At 35.4% G+C, this 25,780-nt stretch overlaps 2 protein-coding genes across 6 annotated transcripts in view; both read left to right on the top strand.

The window, feature by feature from the left end:
- LOC137403817 (ribonuclease ZC3H12A-like) overlaps positions 1–1,384 on the top strand; it is a 48,161-nt gene extending 46,777 nt beyond the window's left edge. For all 5 annotated transcript variants that reach the window (XM_068089873.1, XM_068089874.1, XM_068089876.1 and 2 more), the window contains one exon: positions 104–1,384. In XM_068089873.1, coding sequence (XP_067945974.1) covers positions 104–776 — 673 coding nt within the window. In that variant the 3' untranslated portion in view covers positions 777–1,384. The remainder of the gene's footprint in view (positions 1–103) is intronic.
- Positions 1,385–10,311: 8,927 nt separating this feature from the next.
- On the top strand, positions 10,312–24,940 carry LOC137403899 (flavin-containing monooxygenase 3-like). The gene is made up of 10 exons (XM_068090003.1): positions 10,312–10,433; positions 11,090–11,216; positions 13,862–14,004; positions 16,728–16,853; positions 18,390–18,638; positions 19,282–19,414; positions 20,066–20,282; positions 22,507–22,693; positions 23,052–23,205; positions 24,233–24,940. The coding sequence occupies exons 2-10, from the start codon at positions 11,111–11,113 to the stop codon at positions 24,490–24,492; spliced, it is 1,575 nt and encodes a 524-aa protein (XP_067946104.1). The 5' UTR covers positions 10,312–10,433; positions 11,090–11,110; the 3' UTR covers positions 24,493–24,940.
- Positions 24,941–25,780: the final 840 nt, after the last annotated feature.

The following is a 25,780-nucleotide window of genomic DNA, read 5'->3' as shown; positions in this document are numbered from 1 at the left end:
GGTTATGATAACCAATTTGCAGTCTTTCTGCATACAGATTATTCGCTAGCTATGTTCGTTCACTCTTTAGGCCAGCCGCTTAATGCATGTACATACGCTGTAGGGCAATGACATTCGAGCAATACAACATGAGTGTAGCCAACAATCTCATGCCTCATCATGGAGTAAACTATTCACCATTTTTTCAACCTCGAGGAGCTCCACAGCAACGGCTCGCCAGTCCTTACCCTCCGTACATGCCACAAGAGTATCCCCCCTTAAGAGCGCAATTACAGCCACCAGCGCTTAGGGCTTGTCTGCATGACAAGTCCTATCATAGTCTCCCTCATGATGATATGCCGTATCAGAGCAGACAGCCAGGCAATCCAGATACCACATCATCTTCTGATATTTTGAGCTCATCGATATCTTCTCAATTCACCGACGGTACTTCGCCACTCGCAACCCGATGGTCAGACCCAGTTTCGTCGATATCCAGCACTGTTAGTTCAGATTTGACCTCAACCCCTCAGCCATTGAATGAATGTTATTATTCAGACCTTACCCAGTATTCTAAACAATCAACTCGACCGTTGGAGGGGCGTCATCCACCCCAGCCCGACGATCACTCGCATCATTGTGACCGCAGATGTAAGATCTATTTTCACCTCCAAAGCCTATTTCCTGAAAAAGTTGTGCGTCAAGCAATGAAGAGACACCCCAATGAGACCGATCCCAACAAATTAACTGCTACAGTACTTGAAATGCAGGCCCAAATAAAGGTTGTTAACTGTTAGGAACACGAGCTATTATTGTTTTTAGCTAAGTCGTTTGGTGAATGGACTCGCCATCAGCTATGGTCAGTGTGACTGCCTTTCTGCTTCATCTTCCCAGGTGCTTTATTAGTAGTCAGTGCTAATAACTGCTACTAGAGTGCAACGGCAGGTGCTCTGGATGGCTGTCAGCAATGGTTATACTTCGTGCTAACGACACTTCTATGTTTGGGGGGTATAAGAAGCTTTCCATAGCTAGCATACAAAAATGTCCATTGATCCAGCTTTTTTCCTAACTTCCTGTACAGATTTGGTTATATTTATTAATTTATTAACTCTATGTAGGATCAAGATTATTATGATTATTGTAGGAAAGCCTTTGGAGTATCTTCTACTCTTGTCTCGACGTTTTTCAATTAATTAATGTTATTATTAATGTTATTATTGAATCTCGTTTTAAAAGATGAGCAATAAGTAGTTCAGAGTCAGATGTATATTATTTCCTAATTTATTTCTTTGTAAATAAATCTTGCTCTACAGGTAATATTATTAGTCAAAGCTCAATCGCCTTGCTGTCCTCCAAAACTCCTGCTATATTATTTTACTAGTTTCCATATTACAGCCTAACTCCGATACACAAATATACCAAACTCATAGGGTATATACCGCTTTCAGTCTTCAATTTGCTTCATAAAACTTTCAGGCAATCCTCCAGCTGATAATTTATGGTATTCTAACACTCTGTATGCAAGGAAACGAATAAGAGGTTAACCTTTCTAGACTTTGGCATAGTTAGCAACAATGCATACATTTCCTTGTATGAAGGAATTTTCCTCATATCGCAGCTAATCCTGGGTGATATCTTGAGATAATGAACCCAACATCAGAGGGTTGGGTTCATTATCTCATGAACCCGACGTCGAACATCAAAACAACTTCGAGCAGAAACGCTAAAGTTGAAACAAAGGCTTCTGGAAAATGGTTGTCATAGATGATACAACTCCGTTTCAATATTTGTCGAAAGTATTCAGGTTTTTGTTCAAAATCGATTCTGTCTGCTAGGTTCTAGACAGTACATGATTTAGCTATACATCGTATGCATACCTCCTTCATATGAATCAGCATCGGCATAACTACCAGGACTTTGTAGTTTTACTAAACAATCAACACAGTTGAAGAGAACAGGCGTATTGTATGTATTGCACTGAGAGCTTTATGACTAACACTCTATTATTGCCTCAAACATTGGCTTCATTTTAACTCAGTTAGATCCGGGTTTGCCTTATCAAATGACGCTGGATGAATAACCACGCACACAGGTTAAAGGAAACAGTATTCCTTTAGCGCATGCTTTCAAGGACTGAAGTCCTTGACAGCCTAGACAATATTCAGAGCATGTGTGGCTGTAATATTTGGCGCTGATGTTGAATGAATTACAATTATCTCTTCATTCCAACAGTTGCAACTTGAAATCTGGAGAAAACCTGATGATCTGAATAAGAGCCAAAGTTGAATGTCTGTAAGAGATAGTTTGTGGAAAATATCTCAAAGCTGTTAAGAGCTAAGCTTTAGTCCTATACTACTTTACAAAAAATGATAAGTTTACACCATGTGATCTACTAATGGATTGCCTGCAGTACTTGGTTATTAGCACCACTTAGAAAGCTCTTCTCGAAAAGAAAATTTGTAGCGGATCAAATGTGCACTCTCCAGTGGGTCTAGTTGTGTGAACAGTTAATTTACCGACTACTTTTGGCGTTTGACTCAAAGCTAATACAGTTGTTTTCAACCAGCTAAAAAAAACCATGGCATATTTATCCTTAGCTCCAATACTAGGGCCGATTGAACTAAAGTTCTGCAAGCTTTTTGTTTGTTGCCGAGCAACGTGGTAGCGTCTGTTCTGCGGAGTCTGGCACAAGCTAGTCGACCTGAATTCACAACGCTAAATCGTTGTAACATTCACCAGTAAAGCTCACTTCCTCCTTGATAGCGTTTGTACTCTTGCAGTCTAAGTTTATCTTTGAAATTAGTTTTTTAAGAGACCATTTGCGATAAGTAATTAATCTGACAAAAACGCCTCAAAGATCAAGTATTATGTCTCCTTAGAAGCTGTGTGCATGCCTTTATTTTAAGAGCACAAACAATGGTTCTAGGATCTTAGCAGAACATGTCTGAGTCTAATGGCACGGAAAACTCCATGACTAGAAACATGCCGAGTAGAAGAGCGCAAGGCTGGATGCTATTCATGTCACCACCAGTGGCCTTTTTGGGAACTGATTCCAACCTGTTATTTGCAGGTCAAGGGTTCTAGACCACCTGGCTACGGCTGCTCTTTATCATCCTTCACTAATGTTAGAAATTGGAGTGCAAAGTTAGGGGCGTTGTTCTACTATATACCCTAATTCTAACGCTAAACAATTAAATATACGGTAAATATTGTCTTCACAGCTAAACAATAGTACCACACAATTTTATTTATTCATCCATTTTCTCTACATTTTTAATGAGTTTTTAACTTTTATCAGCATAATCTTCATTTGCTTATTAAAATTGTGGTACTCTTTTGTCTTTGTAGGTCCAACATATGGAGAAGTTGTGCTATATACAAACAAGAAAAGACAATTCTACTATGCCAAAACCTGAAGATGGTTGATAGATATGAACTTTATTATCAATAGTTAATGCCGTTCAAAGAAATTAGATCGCGAGGCAAAATAAAAAATAATGAAGTATAACACTACACAAAGTGAAATTATGCGTATTGAAAAAAAAGCTTTTTTCGTATAACGCCGCTCTATAATGTTGAGTTGCGCTGCATCACCTATTAGGCTTCCATAATTCACATCTTTACTACGCATAATAAAGCGCTACAATCTACTGCTGAATTTTATAAACGCTTGTGTGTGTGCCCATTGCTTACAGACTACCGAGTGAAAACTGATTGGCTGATGATAATCACTTTAGAGAAACTTTTCGTATGTATTCCTGTTGAAAGCGATGTTCAGAATATAGACCAAATTACGACACACGATTAAAACAGTCAACTGCGGTATGTTCGTAGGAAGTATCAAACACTCGAAAGTATCAGCTGTTAAAATATTTACTGTTCATACTTAGCCGTTGTCTACATGTACATTGAATCATGCACAAATAGCTGCACAAAATGTTCTCTTTTGTGACCTCGCTGCTAACTGTCCTACATATTGACACTAATCTTTAACCAAATAGTGTAGTGGCTAGTTATGTGATTACTTTTCCTCGCTGTTTTGCCCTACTTGTTGGTTTCTTATTCAGTTGTTAGAATACACCTAAATAAACCGCTGGGCTTATTACAATGCCCACTTGGATGAAAGGTAAATACTAAAGTGCACCATCCACTGTAATCATTAGATATTTATTTTGCCTTCGCAACGAGAATGCTACTCTGTAGAGGACCAAAGTGGTATATAGTGCAGCTAACATCGATATGTTAGCATTAGTCAAAACCGTAGGGTGAAAACTGATGCTATTTTTAAGCTAAACAAATTTGTTTAGCTTAAAAATAGTTTAAGTTTCGGTACGGGAGCAATTAGCCTGTCTTGACAAACTGTTGTTTTTGCGGAGTTGTCCCCCGTCGAGTGGGCGAGCAACAACAGCTTGTCACAAGACGTACTGCACCTGATGCATCAGCTGCACTTATAGGGAGTTGTACTCTTCCGTTTATGCGGCTTGGTTGCGATGTTATGTCGGTCGCTCCATTAATCATGAACCAGTAATAATAACGGATTTCGGGCAAAAATATATGTAGAAAATTTAAGATAAGAACGTTTAACTAGCCACCCGTCTCTGCAGTGAACTTTAATAGAATTTGAGAACTTAGGCTACAACAGCGACTAAACATGTCGTTAATTGTGCGCTCAATCAGTTTTGTTTCTATTTTTGTATCAGTTTTATTTTTTCTTATTGATTTTATTTTCAGTTTATTTTATTCTCAAGTTTTACTAAAGTTTATCACAGAGACTGGTCTTTGGTTAAACGTTGTAATCTTGCTTTTTCTCTACATAAATTTTTACGTAAAATCCGTTATGATTACCAATGGAGCGACCGACATAACATCGCAGCCAAGCCGCGTAGACGGAAGAGAACAACTCCCTATAAGTGCAGCTGACGCATCAGGTGCAGTACGTCTTGTGACAAGCTGTTGTTGCTCGCCCGCTCGACGGGGACAACTCCGCAAAACAACAGTTTGTCAAGACAGGCTAGGGAGCAATGGACTTACTCGATAATGCCAGATAACGGACTACCTCCTGAACCCGTGAGACATTTTGGTGTAAGATGAACCCTGGTTATTCTTGGCCAAAAATCGCGGGCAGGCATAATTCCAGAGAAAAAATGGGTGTCAACCATTATGTAACTTGGTTGGCCTATTTTATATGAGGTATTCGGATACATTAATAGGTTGCTAATCCATTAGTAGGTTGTGTTTGGCCGATAGAATTGCCATCTGTTGGTATTTTTGAATATTCGTGCGGAAGACCGCGATTAGTGAGTCTACCCTGTTGTTTTTGTTGTGTTTTGTGTGTGGCGAAAATCCTTGAGTGCGTGACTAGGCTAGCCCGTGCTGATGCCCTATTGAAATTATGTTTTAAAACACTTTAAACACCAGGTCAATCTATTTTTCTATCGATAGAGCAAGGATCATATATAGCAAATGAGAATGAACCAAACAATAGAGCAAACGTAACACAGAAATAGATGTATTAACCATTGTGTCCTGCCAGTTCCATTCAAACGTTGTATCAACAGGGTTGTCTACACATGAGTCTCTGTATTGCTTTTTTACCCTGATAAATGAAAAGAGAGGCCACTATTGAACAATGAAAGATCTGCCAATGTCATGCGGTATACAAAAAATATCTCACCCTAGACAAGGTTTTCATGTACCAACTGCTGTAAGACTCAGGTAACAGGGCACATATTTCGATGAACTGTAAAATGTGAGCTAACAGGGATTTCACTTTATTCCATGGAAAATTAAAATATTAGGCACGTGTTATACAGATGATAATATGTTCAACATATACAGATGATAGATATAAACATATAGATAATGTTGTATGTTTAATGGTATCGAGAGATCTATATATACAACTGCGAGACATGTTCATTATCAAGCCGCATTGAAAGAAAGAGCACAAGCCATACTAATGGCACTTGAAGACAAAAAGAGATTCTTTATTCATTTTAATAATATCAAATAATTTAAAGTCAATGCTCAAATTATGCCTGAAAATGTTAACTTTTACAATAAAAACAGTCAAAACTTACAAAAAACCAGCTCAACTCAGCTAAGGGCTAATTCACAAGCTATTATTTTAAATTGAAAATTAACTTGAAAATTAAATTAAAAACCTGTTAATCGAAAATAATAGGGTGTTAAAAATTACAAACTATTGCCGAAGTAGTCACGTTACTGCTAGTGCTCGCGAAAATTCTCAGCTTAAACTTTGACGGTTAGTTTCAAGCTCATGGAAAGTTGTTGTTTGATTCAGTTTTATATAAATTGATGCTGTCTTTTTTTCACTCAGAACTCATAAACATAAAATATCCATGAGTAAGTTAACATTGCTAGTTAACAGAGTAAGTTAACATATGCTAACGTGCAAAAAATTAGAAAAAGCGTTTCACAATCCCATTTAAAATCCCTATAATTTAATCACTATTGCACATGTTTGGCTGTAAGTAGTGATGATAAATGAAATCTTTTTGGAATATGCTTACCCTAAACACAATTATCCGAAAAACTTACTTTCTTATACCTTTGAACCAGACTATACTAGCTTATATGTATATAAATATATATATTTATATTTTATAATTTTTATCCACATTTCTGTCCATCAACAAGCATAAACTCAGTTTGGATAGCAAAAGGGTGGCAGTTGATCAATAACAATGAAAAGGCAAGATTTGGAGTTGTGCACTCAAACTTGTTTGTAATTGTTAAAAGACAGACAGGGCTCTGAGGAAAGAATGAATGGGATGAAAGTGAAAAGATTGACAAGGACCAGAGGCCACAGCAAGTGCTGATTAACTAAAAGACTAGTACTAAATTACTTTAGTTACTAAATCAGGAAATGAGCTGTAATTAAAGAACTGTTATTGTGGCAGTAAAGTTGGAAGAACCAGTATATAAGTGAAAAACAAACTGAAGTGAGTTTGAATTATTTTCAATTATTGAATTATTTAAAACCTTTCCATCAAAAGCAGCCAACCTAGACATCTTATACCAAAGCATCACATTTGCCTTGAAGGAAAAGAATAAAAACAGTACTAACATTCATCTCAGTGTTATGTCGTCTGTTTCCTGTCATCAAACTGACGCTTTAACCCGTTATCAACTTAGACTAAGATATCCAACCTTCATTGAGGTACTGTTTTTGATTGATGTTGAATGAGTGACATAATCCATGCAAAGTTTGCCGATTTTTAACTTGAAACATTTTAGCAGCCAGATTGCCTCAAACATAAAAAACAATCGCAAATAATAGAAAAGTACCGATACTTTATGATAAAATCGACCTTTTAAATTAAAATTTATTTTAAAACTTTTGTAAGTTTAATTAACATTTTTTGTAAGTTCATCTTTAATTACAAATGCCTCTCTCTGCCATTTTTAGCTTACAACTAGAGATTTGTTTGAATAAAATATAGATACAGCCATAAAAAATCAGATACACAATCAGTTCAGCCTCTCAGCCTTGTCTGTGTGACTTACGCATTTGACTTGAGCCGTGCAAGTGACCAATCTCTGCTCTAGACAGCAGTGAATCTTTATGAAAATATGACATGACTTGCTGTTGTCAGCTCTGGCCAATTATTACAATTTTGGAAACATTTCAGGCCGATTCCATCTTGTCAATACATAACCAACTAGCTTTAGCCTTAAACTGAGTATTGTACCGGCAACAACGAAACGCAGTACCAACTATAACCAAACAATATATCATAATATTCAAACATTGCATCATACTTGTTACTAAGTATTACACTGTCTTAAGCCAGAGCTGTCTATTTAATATCGTGAATAGAATTTAACAGTATATTATTTGGGTAATCACAAAAAGAAAAGGTTGTTCAAAACGCAATGTACCTAACTAACTATAGTGGCAGCAAAAAGGCTGAAATTTATGTTATACTGGCTGCCATTATCTCTGGTCACTGCACTGACAGACACACACTTAGTGTCTAGATACTGTTGATTCATACAGTGAGATATACACATAGATATATAAACCATTTATATCTATTTATAGTAATATATATTAATACATTTATGATACATTGATTATTCATAATTAATATCTATTAATAACTATTAATATATTAGTTGTATTAATATATATTTATATTAATATATGTTAACATATCTATTTATATATACACATTGATGTATAAATAGATATAGGTTTATATATCTATGGATATACACAACATATACAACATATAACCTTCAAGTACTACAACTATTTATAGAAATTCTTATGCTGTATACGTATATGAATGAAAGATATTGTTGGCTATTTTCCCTAACTGAGATAAACATGTTTCGAGCTTCTGATAAATTCAGATATGTGCGAGCAAAATCACATTTGGCTTAGAAAGTGAGAATATCCAATATAGGAGACACTTTTAAAAGATGCCCATTAATCTGGGATTTTTGTTGTTCTTGAAGTATTGAGAACATTAGAAAAAGGCTGTTAGATTTTCACTTACTCAAGAAAGGTTTTGGCTAGTTTGACCAAATTTAAGAAACAGAAAAATGAGTGGTTTTCCAGTTTCAATAAGTTTATTCGGTGTGGTTGTCTAAACAAGATTGCAAGCATTCTTGTACTAGATATATATGACATACACATCAATGTGCTCATGACTTATGGAGGATGAAACCCATTATCACCTCAAGAAGAAAATGATCACATAAAGAAGTCCAAATTACATGTTTCACCATCTTAGAAAGAGCCTTGAACTTACTAGCAATCTACAATTCCCTCGTTGCTTGCGTGGAAGCATACCTGACTGCCATAACCAGAAGCAACACCCCTTATTCAGCACACAGTCAAAGGTTTTGCTCATTAATGCTCGCTTCAAAATTTTGCACATTACATGCTCTATGCTATCATTTTGTTCTTCAATGTTTGTTTCTGCAAAAGACTACAACATATTTTCTATAGATTTTGTAAGGTTCCGCTATCTCTGTTAAATTTCCTAATTTAATAGTGCACTTCACAATCTAGACACCCTGTATGATTCACTGCTCCTGCCCAGAATGAATGCCAGATCATCGGTAATCTTAGGTGGTCTGTAGGTCTTGTATGATCTGTCTGACTTGTCATAGTGTTATACATTTGATTATGTTTGCTTGAAGTTATTTTTCTGTCAGCCTTTAAGCCAACAACCTGTAGTATTTCAGCTCTGTTTTTCAAGGCAAATACTTTCTTTTATTTGTATATAAGTTTCATCCATACGCCAGTGTCATATACATATATAATCAAGAATTAACCACATAGAGAATCACATACTATCTAGCAATCTCTTGGATGTGCTATTAAGGTAAATGTTATATCTCTCATTTTGTGTTTTATTTTATATATTACCGATGGCTTCACAGATGACCAACTGTACATCATTACACTAATCTCATATATATACATGTATATAAGAATTAACCAGAAGGTGAATCAAATAATATTTAACAATCTCCTAGATGTGTTATTAAGGTAAATACTGTATCTTTCATTTTATGTGTTTTATTTTATGTTACCAATGACTTCGCACATGACCATCTGTATAATTAACATACTTTCAATAACCTTTTATCGACAATCAAGTTATTGTTTTATTGTAGTTTCACGGTGTTGACAAGCATAAATAAGAAATTTGAATAGAATATACACTATGCCTCATCACCCGTATGAGACAACATACAAAGATATATGTTCATAACTACATATATAGATGTGAATATTTTTGCTAGTAAAATAATCACGACATGAACCTTTCAGAATAATCAAAAGGTCCAATCAAACCCTACTGATATTTGTAGTGTTTGAACATTCCATTACAACATAATTTTCATAACTGTAAATAGCAGTTATCTGCTCTTGTCAATCCTAGGACTTCTAAGATTTTTGTTTAACCCAAGAATACCTTTATATTTTGCATTATTTGTTTATGCTTCTTATCTATGCGGTCAACTTTGTATCTAATAGCTCACCATTTTTTTACAATTGTGCTAAGGTTCTGTCTGCGAGTAAAAGTTTTATTTTGTCGAAGATTTAATGGAAGATAACTAGTATAACTCATTATTGACGACGATAGCTCCTTTTAGCTTCATTTTGATCGCTTGTGGAGGAACGCTGAATCAACGTGCTCACACAGGCATCACGCGTAGTGAAATACTTATTTTTATGTTAACAACCCGGGCCGATCTAGTTATACCCGAACATGTAAAAAGATTCTCAGCCAATAGATGTAATCTGGTTGTCGCACACCATTATTTTGCAAACAGATTGCTGAGATCGGGTCTATACCTTATTACTTTACCGCTTTTAGCCTCTTTTGGCCCAGTAGTTGGTAATCCGGTGCTTTCTACCGGATTTTTAGTTTCAGCACCTACTGCTAGGAGTAATTACCCATTAAAAGGTAAATAGAAATTCAATGTTTAACCAACCTATCGTCTGACAAAACTAGATCACCGTTTGCAGGTTGCATGCAGACAAATAAGTTAACTTTGTTAGCGGATTTTTATAATTATGCATAACCTTAATAGTTTTGTGCGGCTTGTTGTCGGTACGTGTTTGTTTTCATCCGATTTTGCATATAAATATTATTTGCAACATATTTAGATCACAAATCTGACATTGTACAAATGAACTATTTGCAGTCTAGCATTTCATGAAAACTTATTATCTTCCGGTAATGTTGCATCATTTTTCAAACTCTAAATTAGCTGCACTAAGCTTTGTGCATCATCGACTGACAAAGCTTCAATTAAAACATACAAAATGTAAATAAGATCAAACATTGTTGTAGATTTGTGTTCCCATTAAAATAATACGCATCTAAACGGCCGCACTGCAATATACATTTTTTACATTTGCCGCTTGATAGTCTAATTAATCTCATACAAAAGATGGTGTTACGACAAATCTGGTAGTAGGAATGAAATTCTAACATTGATACTCGTGATATGAATATGCAACGTTTTTACCTAGCTATAGAGCAGTTAGATTTTTCATCTTGATACTTGAAGGGATATATATCAGAGTATTTTTAGTGACTAGTTCATTTGTGATTAGAAAAAGTCTCTGAACTTCACCATGAGGGTGGGAATCGTTGGAGCTGGCTGTGCTGGTCTTGTATCTCTCAAAGCGTGCAATGAGGAAGGATTTGATGTGGTTTGCTATGAGAAGAGCAATGAGATAGGTAGGTTCTATTCCAAATAGATTGCAATTTAAATAATTTTGGTCTTATTACCTACTTTAGTACTGTTTGCTTATTGCAGTATAAGTTGGCAGTCTTACATAGGTAAGCCTTTGCAAAGCCCGCATCTTGCTGAACTGTATTATTAAAAACTGAATATAGTTATTTTTCCAAGGCTAGCACCAAACAAGTCAGTGGTATATTCGCTATCAACCTACTTCTGAAGGTTTTTTATTTATAACGATTTGAGTTAACCGTAAACAAAATATGATGAGTTATGCACAACTGAAATATTGCTCCAACTACTATATATCTTCTATCTATATAAGCTTTAATGAAAATTGAATAACTCGCCATATGCCATTCTCCACTATGTTCTTTTCGGAATACTTAGACAACTTTCCGTCATATTTTTCACTATCTAACCCACTCAAATAGTTTATAATCTGAATAATCTAATTTATTTGAGCATACCCTCAGCAAAAATACCCAAAAGACAAACATATAAAATGTGATAGCAAAGCATGATCTTTCTCTTCTAAAAAGCATTGCATTTATAAAATGAAAAACAAACAAAACAGGCAATCAGATAAAAATTTGGTCACGATTAGAGCCATCATTCTACAACTACCCATGAACATTCAATAGAATGGTCAAGATGGGACCCATCATTCTGTATCGTCCATGAGCATTCAATAGAGTGATCAAGATTGGGCCCATGATTCTGTATCTACCTTTTAACATTCAATAGAATGGTCAAGATTCTTAGTCACTGGTCAAGATTGAACCTACACTCAATGGAGCCAAGTTAAACCATAACTGTCACGTACAACTTTCATCGTATTTACTAGGTAAATCAAACACGCTGATTCCGATTTTGTACTCAAAATAAAAATTGGTCCACTTTCAAAGTAATGAAGGCTTTTTTACAGCGTCTTAATAACGGCCTCGAAAACATCACGATCGGCACAACAAGCTCTGCCCATAAATACGTGCCGTAACCTAGCGTTTTAAAAATGGAAGTTAGGCCGATTTAGAATAATAGATATGGGTGTTTTAAAATCCATTATTATCTAAATTCAGCCTTACAAAATAATCTGTCTTTTCTGAAAGGTAGATAAGACGATTTAACAGTGCATATTTAAAAATGAGCTCAAAAAAGCGCGATAACGACACTAGATTGTGATAAACTTGCGCTTTTTGAGCTCATTTTTCTCGGCATTCAGCCTATTTAAACATCGTGTAACAAGCTACGACGATTTTAAATAGTTTATATACCTTTCATATAAGACTGAGATTATTTTACAGGCTAGATTTAGATAATAATGGGTTTTAAGACGCCCATCTCTATTATTCTAAATCGGACTAAAAATCCCTAACTTCCGTTCCTGAAAAAGCTAGGTTTCATCACATATTTATGGGCGGAGCTTACTATGCCGATTGTGTTGTTTTCGAGACGGATATTGAAACACTTTAAAAAAGCTTTAATGACTTTGAAAGTTAGTGGACCAATCTTTATTTTGAGTACAAAATCGGAATCCGCGTGTTTGATTTACCAACTAAATACGATAAAAGTTGTACGTGGCAGTTATGGATTAAAGTTAAAGAACATTAATTATATCAGTACTGTTTCTGCTTATTCAGGTTCTTCAATATCTTGGCTTTCAAATGAGCCATTGTTTGACATGGTGAGACAGACATTGGTTGGTGTTTATAGGATTTCCCCAGAGCTCTACCACAAAAATGTTCAACGGTATAAGCTCGCAAAATATGACGTCACAATTTTCATATTCGGTGTTGTATGCTCTTACCGCTTATTAATCAACTACGATAATGATGCGTGCTAGTGGCAGGCAAAGGTAGGACAACTCCAGAGAACCAATGAAGATGACAAAGGAATCAGTGTCATTAGCTCTCCATGTACAGATTATTTCTATGATAAATAGCTCAAATTCCAAGCATCATACTATGTTTTCCCGATGATATGCACTAGCCCTCTCTTTTTATTGTGATGTTGAGGGGCACGACTGATTCTAATTAATTATAAGCATTGCGTGATCTCGTGAGAGTGCAATTTACATATAGTCCTAGGGCCACGCCACTGCAGGTCACAATTTAATCGATGTGATTTCATTACCTTTATCAACGACAGTATATTTATTGAAGCGTAATCATATTTAGAAATCAACATGGAAAACGATACAAATTCTTCGGATAATAATACTACTACAACAGCAACTACTTCCACAATCACCCAAAATCTGTTAACCCAGAACATGTGTTTGTATTGGTCGGGCATTAACACGATCTCTGGGCATTGTTGATTATCTAGAATTCTAGTTTATTATTAGTGCTCTCTGGGTTTAAGAGCACCGATTGTCACAGAAAAGCACAGCCTCAATGGCAGCGAAAGGATTGATGACCTAAGGCTAAATGCTGATTATTACATCACATTGTGGGAACCACAACCGAGTGTTTTTTTATTGCAGGACATACTTTTGTCACGCTGTTTTTCATGTTTCTATTATTCTTAGTGTAATGAATATAGGCTCATTCGAAAGCCAAGACTCTGAAGTACTGAAATATATGATAAAAGTACTGATATAATTGATGATATGCTTTAAGCAGAATCTGTTACTTTCTTGTAGCGGGGCTCTGGTCACCTCGCCCCCCTGTATATGGGCAAAGTCATGGCTACAATCATCTTGTCACCAACACGAGCAGAGATATGATAACTCTCAGTGACCATCCATATCCGACTGATTGTCCTACCTTTCTCACCAAAAACATGGTTAGTTATTTCGTGATTTCAACCAAGTTGAAAAAAATTAATTTGCCTTCACATCTATGTTTGGGGGGTACTGTAGAAGTTTTAATGAATTGTGGACACAAATATAAGAGTTAACTACTCAATTAATTTTAAGAATATGCAATAGAGCTTTTACAGAGATCATATTAAAGATAACTCATTTGAAATTATATAATCACAAATACATTTATTATTTTCTAAGCCATGTCCTTCAGTTTTAGAGCTTTTGTGTGCAGGTGACCAGTATGCATAGATCCTGCAAGTGTGATACTCTATGGTTTGCTTACTATGATGTTTGAATTCCCAATATTCTTGGTCCAGTCCTGTGTGTGTGTGCTGTAGGTCCTTGCTACACACCACAATGTCATGCATTCTAGATAACATTCGTGTGAAGATAGGATACGTACACTGAACATCTGTAATAAACTTATAATGAACAATAATAACAGTAATAAACTTTTAGAAAGAAGTCATTTTTATAAATGCAACAAAATCATTCGGTAACTATCATAGTGAAGACTTGTGTAGTAAATCATTTATTTGAGAATGGGAAATCCTTAAATCGTTCACTAGCCTACTTATTATAGTAAAAAATTTCTATCATATGGGTCGCGGTCACAGAAACCATGGTTAAGTCGCAAATCACAAAGTTGAGTTATTCGACTTTAAAGTTCCACTAACTGAATTTATAATTTTGGTAAGGATTTTGATAACACATGCTTCTGGACTAATCAAAGAGTGATCTTTCTGAATCTGAAGTCAGTTTAGATAATAAATGTCTTAAAACCTCGGAAAAACCCCTTAAAACCGTTGCTATGCTAAACAGGAAGTACTGATAAATGGCGTCTGAAAAAACGTAATCGTTTCTTTTTTGCCGATTTGAGGGATAATTCTGACATTTTGGACACTTATAATGAGTACTTTGGTATTCCAACTGATGCCAAAAGCAGTGTAAGTAAAGGGAATGACCATGATATATTCTTAACCATTCATATAAGATTTTTACAATATTTAATTATAAAAATAATTATTCGATTTTATAAGATTTGATTATAAGAAAAATAATTCGAATTTGCAAGATCAAAGTATAAAGTGACCAATGATGTGCAATATGTTACTGCTATTATTATTTTTTAACATTTTGTTGATCATACTACGGTTGTGCTCAATATCGCGGCACTGCCAAGCCGTTTTTAATATCTGCAAAATTAGGTAATACATTTTCTTATAGATATACAGCCATTTCTATGACATCCAGCCAAAATCAGTTTAAATTTTTAAATTCAGCATAATTCTTTTGATACAAATACAGAAATCTAGATAAATATCACAACCTCTTAATATTGGTTGCTATGACGTTTTGAAATGCAAACAAAACTGTGCATCGGTTTTCGTTTCTCAGACTTTAACACCAGTTTTCTCGGAACTAGGTTTTCGCACTGATGGTAAACATGCATTCAGTTTATTGACCATAAAATCTGTTGTAATTAAGCTAGAATCAAAATATTTTTTGCAAAATAATTGTGAGAATTTTCTCCTTCTGTTAATGCAGATAACTCTAAATCTTATAATCCCGACTTAACCATGGTTTCTGTGATCATGACACATATATGCTCTAAAATAAATTGCCTTAGCCTTAGCGAGTTTTGTTGCAGATTATTAAAAACTGATACTGCAAAAGCATCGTCATATGTTTGCGAGTTAAAACATTATGTGCACCAGCTTGAGAATATAGTTGGTATTTGTATTGAATTGGAACATAGTGTAATATCAACTATAATAGGAGCTGTGTTCATTCGTCATTCTTTAATGACCGGCACACTAACCTCCTACGCTGCTTGGCCACCTTACTACTTCATGAGATGACTATGGACATACAGTGTGCCCTTGGGTTACGATGACCCTGTTATGTGATATTTTTGCCATGTGATATAGAACAAGCTGATTTTTCTTCCTCTCCATATGAAATATTTTTCATCCTACGAAATCAACGAAAAGTTCTCTCGAAATTTGAATTTGGCAGTCGATGTGCTGATACCGTCGGATTAGCAAATATGTCGGTATGCTATTTGCCAAAATCCGTCTAACACTGAATGAAAGAGATAAGATTCTCCATCTCGCTCAGTTCGGCATTATTAGTTATTATTGTGGAACGGAAGCGGATAGGTGATAAAATCAATGGAAGAGATATGATACTCAATCTTGCTCAGTTTGGCGTTATTCGTTATTAGTTATTGTGAAAACAAAACTGGGAACAAATAGGTGATAAAATTTTAGCGATGAAAAAGTTGAAGTTTATTAAAATAAGTAAAAATACATAGTAAAACTTGACTTTATGTATGTGTTTAGTAAGCTAAATTCATCTAAGTTAAATTCAACGTTCATGTTATAGTCTGTCTCGAAGGTAAAACTCCCTGCAGTACGTACTGCGCATAGTACACTGTAACGTTAATTGTTACTAATTTTTAATATGTACAGTACGTATATACAAACTTGATAGTTTTCACTAGAGGGTGTTTGCATTAGATATTTACTATGGGTTTTTATACCCGTCTATACGAAATTTTCGCCTTCTGATGCCAACACTGGAATAAATTAAAATCGTATGGCGCGGGTCCACTGTGCTGATTACTCATGACAATCTCCCATGGTGCACAGGACTGCCAAGGTTACTAGTATTAATAACAGCCATTGTGATATTTTAGGTATATGAATACCTGTCTAGCTACACCGAGAAATTTGAACTTATGCAACATGTCAAGCTGGAGCATATAGTACACAAGCTACAGAAGACTGAGGACCATGAAACTACTGGCTGCTGGGAAATGATTGTACGTTTTTATTTGTATTGATTTATTATAAGGCATCTAATCGAAGCTGTCGCACTAATTCCCTATATCAGAAGATGCCATCGCTTACAGATGTGTGTGGAGACATGACTTGTTGGCAGGTGTCATTAGATGAGATGACCAATTAGACTGAGGTTGATCACATACTGCGTTAAAACCTTCTGCGTGACTATGTGTGAAACTAGTGGTGAAACTAGCATGACCCAAGCTCATGATATTAAACATATTTTTTCAAACATGACCATCGCTAACATTCATGCCTATGTATGCACCAATTAGCTTCTCTAGTCAACGAAAATCCGATCTAGTCCACATTTTGTGAGCAGTGGCATCTTTATAATTAACCTGTATGGTGTATTGATCTAATTGTGTCTTGTTGGTGCATTTTTCTGTGAAGATGTTATGTTGTTAGTATGGCTTGTGGACCCTCTGAATCTAATGTGATGGACCTTCACCAATCTTCCACAGGGGAGAGGAGGAAGTAGCGGTCTTCTTCTCTGCAGATGAACTTGTTGCAGAAAGCTGAAAGTATTCTAACATCGCACTTGTCACCGACATCAGGAGTTGTCCACTCCTGTAAGGTTTTGTGAGGCGCATGATATCACTATCCATCAATTGTCACAGCATTCAAGCCCACACATTTCTTTCGGTCATATAAATTTGCAAAGTATATTGGTTGCTTCCAATAATTTCCATACTTTTCAATTCAATGGCTTGCCGGCTGTTACGATAAAAATTGCGTTGTATCGACAACAAATACCGAGTGCCATTACCATGGTAGCTCCAAACGGGCATTCTCAGACTTTGACACCGCCCATGCTCTCTATTAGGTATCGGAGACATTCTCTCATCTAAAACAAAGCACTTGTCAATCCTTAGTTTCATTTCAGAAATGCAAGTACTGCCAATTCTATTACCAATTACTTCAATTCTCCTACCGGAAAGCCTAATTTACCCATAAGTCTCTCTAACTTACATTATCACACAAGCTGCATTTGTTTCCAGCTTTTCAACACGATGTATTCCATGAGTAGCTACTACTGCAAACTTGAGATTTTAACACCAAATTAATTTGTGTTGATTGCTTTTAGCTTTGGCCCGCTTTCCAATTTTGCATTACATCTGAAGGTCATTCATAGTTGCAAATTCCCAGGCATCTTAAAACTGTAGATCATTAAAGAGCTGTAACATATTTCTTAGATAATTGAATTATCATTCTTTGCTTTTTTGAAAGGAACGTTTGTGAAGCGCAAGGTTATGGATTTTGTTTCATTCTTCAATCAGTCTGTTATGTTTTTGAACAACCAACATAGTGTATATAGTAAAAGCTGTCATTTCAGGCCAAAGCTAGAAAGTGGTCTTAGACTATTTTCTTTTATTAAAATTAGTGAAGAGACTCTTATTTCTGGATGTAAAACATATGCAATTAGTACAGCTCATGCACTTGCTAACAAAGACATTTCTGTTTATCTCAAATATGGTTAAAAAATGTCTCACTAGCACTGGATTTGTTTTAAGGTGGAAGACTTGAATAGCGATGAAGGAAGAAAAGTAGAGAGGTTTGATAGGATCATGCTGTGCACTGGGCTTTATTCCTACCCATTCATTCCCAAGTTACCCAACGCAGACAATTACAACGGTCTCATCTCCCACAGCCATTACTACACTTGCGCAGAAAACTATAAGGCTGGAGAGAAAACTCTTGTTGTCGGCAACCGCTCAAGCGGCCTTGACATAGCTACTGATCTAGCGAAGCGAGGTTCTCAGGTGATTGCATCAATGACACTTTATGGTGTTAGGTATTGAGCAAATAACTGATAAGGCTAATTCTAAGTGAGAGTCATTGCATTCATACATATAAGAACTTCTATGAATAATCGTGTACCGTGGTACTTGAAGGTTACATGTTGTATGAGTTGTGTGTATTTAACTATATGAACCAAGCAGTATTTAGACACTGAACAGTACTTAGATATCAAGTGTGTATGTAACAGCATTATAGTGCCTAGAAATGTTTTGAGTTGCACGCTTATCCCCGCTCGAGAGTTTGGCTAAGGAATGTTTACCAGGTCCATTACCCTTTCATTTTTTTAATCTTTCTATTCATTGGTACTTTTAGCTATTATCATTAATGGCTTTATAATGATGAGTTAGCTCATTTGAATGTCTTAAATATTTCATAGTTTTAAGCAAATCGTTCCATCTACATTCTGTAATCTAGTTGTCAGTGCAAGTCTACAGTATTTGTTCATAACCACTTAATTTCACACTTCAAAATCAACTGAGAACTTTTATAATCTCGACTCTCTCTAGACTGTTTCCCTATATAATGAGGTATCCCTATATCTATTTCCTACAATTATGTAATTTTTTACATATTTCTTGTAGCCTGTGTACGTATTTGTTGTAGCCTGTGTACCTCTCATGCAGATCGGGTGTCCTTGTATTGACCAGAGATTATGACAGCCCTTATGACCTAAATTTAAGCCTGTTCGCTGCCACCATAGCTATTTGGGCGCCCCGTCTTTTCACCAGACTCGTCTGTATGTATCTGATTACTCTTTCTCTGTTCAGTTATAGATAGTGTATTGCTCACATTTATCCAGTGATATTATGATATGCAACTATAGAGAATACAGCGTTTAATTATTGCTGCTACAATGTTTGATGATAGAAGGCACATTTGATGATAATATATCATTTCAAAGCCATATTGCAAAATTAACCAGTAAATTACAATGTGTACTCTTGATGATGCGCCATGTGAGAAGATACCTTAACACCAAAACAATGATTGACCTTTACTATACATTTTTCTATCCTCACATGATTTATGGAATCATGTTGTTTGCTATTACATTACTGCTAAACACTGCTGTTACAATGTTTGGTTATCATTGTTACAGTGTATGGTTATCATTGTTACGATGTATGGTTATCACTGTTACAATGTATGGTTATCACGGTTACAGTGTATGGCTATTGCTGTTATAATGTTTAATTATCGCCGTTACACTGTACGGTTATTGCGGTTACAATGTATGATTATCACTGTTACAATGCATTGTTATTGCTGTTTCAATGTATGGTTATTACTGTTACAATGTCTGGTTATCACTGTTACAATGTATGGTTGCTACTGTCTCAATGTTTGGTTATTGTTTGTACACTGCAGAGGTAAAAATGTGTTACAGTCAGAAAAATAGGACCAACCTTGGACCGTTTCAAAAAGTTTAGGAATTGGCCAGAGCCAACACCCGCTAGTCTAGGCGCACTATCAGATGAGATTTATGGTTGTCTCGAGCAAGGAACAGTCAAGTGTGTGGCTAATATCAAGGAATTTACGGAGAACGGCGTTATTCTGATTGATGGGACAGAGCTCGAAGTCGACCGGGTTGTCATGGCTACTGGGTACACATATCTACTTCATTAGTTATAGTGTTCTAATTGAAGTGATTGTAGTTGAGATAGTGAAATGCTTTTTTTTATTTTTTTACAAGTTAGCATATCATAAAACCTTCATTTGAGTACCATGGCACTCTATTTTTTAATCCTTCCCTTAAAGTGGCGCTTTATTAGAAGTGACATTCAAATAAAGGGTGGCATTGTATTTTTCAAACACCTCGACAGAATGTTGAGAAGATAAATTTAACCCTTTCGCGGGCGAATCAAATGTCACCCATATTTTGCACTCTTCTTCGGGCATGCAATGTTAACTCTTTTGGATGCAAGAAATTTGCAAGGAAATTTATACGTGTCTCTACCAGTTGATATATTTTGCTTGCATTCAACCTACGATGATTTTATTGCCTGCGTTGCAGTTTGTTAGAGCTTTAAAGTTTTTATTTCATTTAATATTGAAAGCAGGTTTTTATTTTGTAATTATATTTAACAAGTTTGCATGAAATCCTATTGCACTCATCGATATGTTTGCTACAGTTTGCAGCCAAAACTGGCTTTTTATGAGCAATAGAACAGGAGTTACGAGCGTCGCTCCATTGTAAGCTGAGTTCAGATTACCGCAATCACGCTATCAAATAATATCCTATAAATCTGCAAATTTATAAGTTTTATAATAATAATCTATCAAATGCTACAAATATATATTCAAGAATAAGTGACATAAACGAACTATAATTATAACACGTACAGAAACAAAATCAACATTTTTGAAACAAAATTATTTGCATCATTTGCTCGACAGGTTGCATTCTGATTGTTGCTTTCGTATGAAATAATTTTATCATCTTCTAGCTGTTCAATACCTTTCACAGGGTTTGCTGACCTCAACTCTTCTGCACTGCTGAACTAGTTGATATTAGCGTCCAAACAAATTTTTTAGTAGAGCAAAACTTACGCGTTATTATATGAAAAACTTTTCGCGAACATAATGATAAACCCTTCAAATAAAAGTGGCATTCAAGTAGAAGTGGCATTCAATTAAAGGGTGGCGCTCTATTTTTCGACCCTTCTCTCATAGTGGCACTCAAATAGAGGTGACGTTCAAATAAAGGTGGCTTTCAAATACAGTTGGCATTCAAATACAGGTTTTATGGTATCTGTTAACTTGTTCACGGACATGTCTGAATTTTGAGCAGTAATAAACCGGCATCAACTTGTTGAAGTGTAATACTGGAGCCAACAAACATTTTTCATAAGCTTGAAACTACCCCTCACAGTTTAAGCTGAGAATTATTGCGATCTCTAGCAGTTGAAAAACAGCAACTTTCCTACTTTGGCAATAGTTTGTAATTTTTGGCTCAACTCAGAGTAATAGTTTATGAGTTAACCCCTTAATTGAGTTCAGCATTTGCGAAGTTTTTGTTTAGATTTTACAATAGAAAGTAGCAATTTAGATAAACCTAAGATGTGGTCATAGATTATTCTCTATTATTAAAAGAATTAAAGAAGCTATTATTTTCTTTGTGTGAATGCCGTCTATATTTAGTATAGCGTTTAGTTTCTAACGCTCTCTTCTTCAAGGTATTCTCACATTAGTACTGCAGTCACACCTCTTGATAGAAAGTTGATTTGGTTCGAGAGTTGCCAAGTTCTATGTTTGAGCGAATAGCATACTATCACTAACGCTACCCTTTTTGAGATTTATCATTTTAAGGCTAAAATTGTAAGATATGAAGTACTATTTAATAGTCTTCAAACACTGTAAATAGAAACAAGACATGTAAGGAGGACTGCATTTATACCTACAACTGTATAAAACTGAAATGCTTTGAGAAACTTTGAAATTCGTATGCTGAAAACTACTTCTGATGTAGTCAAATATTTCCTCTAACAGTGCTACATATGTTGGGGAATTTATGCTTGGCGAATTCGTAGGTTGAGGTGGTCATAGGTAGGGATTTAACTGTGGTTCAAAATCTTTTTGTACCATATTTATAATTATTCTTTACCATATGTAGAAACTTGGTATTAGTTACAAGTATTTTATATTTTAATATATATAAAAATGGTTGCTAAACAAACTTAATTCTGATTTACGTTTGACACTACTGCAAAAGTGTACAGGAGATTTTTGAAAATAGATCTCTTACATATCAACGTAGTTTCATGAAACACTGTTGGCTAGTTATTAGATGACAAGCCAAAGCTTTTATCTCAAATATCTCTGTTTTAGGTATGAACTTACTTTTCCATTTTTAAGTAAAGATATCCTTGACCCAGCCAATTGGTGTCTCTACAACAAAATATGGCCTGTACACCTGCACAAAAACACATTTGCTGCCATTGGGATGGTGCGTACTCCTGGCTCTAGCATGCCGCTGTTCGAGCTACAGGCTAGATGGGCTGTGCAGATATTCAAGGTATGTGTTAATCTCTAGATATTAAGTTAAGGTGTCAAAGGTCATTGCTGCCTCTTTCCTTTTCACTTTGGCCAACTCGCTTGCTGATAGGGAAGGAAATCTCACTTGTTTTTAAGCTGCTGCTAATAGGATTAGTCATTCTTTTACAAATTTCATAAAACATATGTATAACATTCTACTTTATTCCAACAAAATGTCCGATATCTAATGTTCTGGTTTATTAGAATATGTGCACCAGAGTTTTAATGTAATTGGAACTTTCAAGTCATTTCTAGGGCATGCATCCCACTCTGTCTGGCACATGACAATGGGCAGGCTTTCTGTTGTACAATAAATAGTCTTTTATTATGTTTGACAGGGTGAAGAAACATTGCCAAGTCCACAACAAATGAAAGCAGATACTCCTGTATTTGCTTCAGGTGACCCTCACCTTCTGATACAGCAATTGCATGTAAATCATTTGCCATATGAAATGAAGATGGCAGGATGCGCTGGTTGCTACCCTGGTTTCCGTAAGGATTTTATGATTTTACAATTGTAACCAGCAAACAGTCAAGTTAAACATAACCAATAGTTTAACATAGGCTATAGTGGAAGACAAGAAATAGTTCACTGCAAGTTGGCATAGTTCGCAGTAGCGCTAACACCCATTTGTATGTTCATTTATGCTCACGTTATATTATATTAGTAAATTGGTTGAGAGAAGCTAGTAAATAGACGACGAGATTTACTATGTATCACTCAGTTTAACAATATTTATAGCAGACCAAATTTTTGCATCTACTAGATGCATCATAATGCATTAAAAGAGAAACCCATTTAATTTGTTCATATTTCAATTATTTTTAAGCGACTGAGATTAAGGGTGAAGACATTTAAAATGCTCTAAAATTTAGGTGTGCTCTGAGCAGCTTGGAAGAGATGGCTAAGTCTTTAGAATTACACCAGGAGTTACAAGATGAGAATCATAAACATTCGTTCAATACTTTTCAACTAAACATTGTTGATATTATATGCCGATACTTTTGAGACTTTCTGTTTAATTACAATTATAACAAATAAATCTGAAAGAATGTGTAAAATGATGTATAATTTGAGCCAGAGGTGTCACAAGTACTTACACATGTTGGTTTTGCTGCAAAAATAAACTTAATAAGATTACTGTGATGAGACTAGTGTCATTACCGAACTGGATTAAATTTTATTATTATTTGTGTGGTACTGAGAACAGCGACTGTCTTCTTTAAATAGTTTTTAAGTGTACCACAACATGAGCAAAAAGAATAAAGATATTTGGAAACAATGGTGTGAGGGAGAGCTCATTTCAGCGCTAAGGGGAGGCCCGAGTTTATGAAAGAACAGTTATCTGGAGATATGCAGCCACTGTTGCGAGCTCCTTGCAACAGTGGAGTGAAATCAGTGAGTAACTAATATCAGTGGGTGAGCAGAAACCTATGAGTAAAAGGAACAGGAATTTAGTGGTAACTAAAGAAATTAATTGTAATTATTGAGTTTCATGGCTGCATAACTTTTGTGTAGGATTTCTACTGCGGCACCCACTCATTTGGCTGATAATCTATTTTGGAGCCGCGTATCCCCCCATCTTCAGGCTAACAGGCCCTGGTAAATCCGCTGATGCATGGCACATGATAGAAGCGTCTATTTCACGAGCAACTCAAGCGATGAATGCAGAGGACAGGAAGAAGAAGTTGCTGAAGCTGTTTCTATTTGGTCTACTAGGCTTTGCCCTTTTTACAAGCTATGGTGATTGGATTTTAGAGTCCCTAACATCAGCTTGATGTTACATTAAGTTATGAATGCAAAATCAAGCAGTTTTCAATGGTTGGTAAAAAATTACTTATCAGTGCATCATATTAAGATAATTCAATTAGATGTTATAGCATTGGTAGAACTGAAAATATTTTGTCTTTAATTGACAGTCTTGATAGATTTCACATGCTAATTCCAATATGAATCCAATCAACCTGTCATGTGCAATTTATTTCCTATCTCCCTTCTTGTATCCCCACAAACTGTATGTCTCAATCTTAGCATTTAATTATTTACCTGTTACCTACTGCATACTAAGTTTTTATTACATATGTGAAGGACTTTTTTTCTATGGTTTGTTTATATTCTATAATGCACTTCTTACCCTTAACATTTTTTAGCGTTTAAAGGTTGATATGATCTTTGTGAAAAAAGATAATTATCTAAAAATACATATATTGTTTATCGTTGCTGAGGGATATATGAACCATCTTGAGTGTTTGCTAGTTTCTTGTGTTTCTAGTTAACTATGACTATGATCAAGAACTTTTTTAATATTATAGAATTATCCGTCCTTTTTGATGCACAGCACAGTATGATTCGATATGCTCAACATGCAAAGCCAGGTATATTATAGCGTTTGTAAAGAAATGAAGATGGTAAAGTAAACAAAAAGTGAAAAATACCACAAAGTTTGGAAATACTTTTGTTACAGGTACTATGTAAAACCCAGTACCAGAAATGAACTAAAAGTTATGATTGTTCTATTACAGAAATAACTTCTGTACTCCAGTAGCAAGTATCGCTGTATACTAAACTAGAAGACATATACACAAATAATGCAAAAAATATAAACGCTATTAAAAATAAAAGTGTTAGGTGCTGGCGTACTTACTCTGCACATTAATTTTGCAGTTTAAAACCAGGTGGTGCCAGACTACAGAAAAGCTAGTACCGGGTTACAAGAGAAAAAGTAAAAACCAGAAGTGAAACCAGTAGAAATAAAACTAGTAAAACATATCTTAATTCTGCTTCACCATTGGAACAATTTTTGAATGTGAGGGGTTTTGTCAATGTCAGAAGCAGCCATGAAATAAACTTATTGCTCGATTAAAGCCACTGGAAACTGTGCACTAGATTGGCTGCAGAAAAGCGTTACAATATCATCAATTCTAAATGATAATGCTCATGGTGTAGGCACAACTTGTAAGTCACATGATGTAAACTGTTGGAAGGTATTTTACCGATTGTTCGTCTTTATCAAAAGTAGTACGGGATAGAAGCCTAAATCTCAACCCTTATTGAGATATATGTATT

The sequence above is a fragment of the Watersipora subatra genome, chromosome 9 (assembly GCF_963576615.1).
Source record: "Watersipora subatra chromosome 9, tzWatSuba1.1, whole genome shotgun sequence".
Classification (NCBI taxonomy): Eukaryota; Metazoa; Bryozoa; class Gymnolaemata; order Cheilostomatida; family Watersiporidae; genus Watersipora; species Watersipora subatra.
The sequence above is the reverse complement of the archived record's forward strand: the minus strand, read 5'-3'. Positions and strand labels throughout refer to the sequence as shown.

What these genes read in the sequence shown, in the direction of transcription:
- LOC137403899 (XM_068090003.1), top strand. Translation starts at nt 11,111, where the DNA reads ATGAGGGTGGGAATCGTTGGAGCTGGCTGTGCTGGTCTTGTATCTCTC. An exon ending in TGAGAAGAGCAATGAGATAG is followed by an intron (nt 11,217 to 13,861) that starts GTAGGTTCTATT and finishes ACTTTCTTGTAG; the next exon opens with CGGGGCTCTGGTCACCTCGC. An exon ending in TAGCGAAGCGAGGTTCTCAG is followed by an intron (nt 18,639 to 19,281) that starts GTGATTGCATCA and finishes TATTTGTTGTAG; the next exon opens with CCTGTGTACCTCTCATGCAG.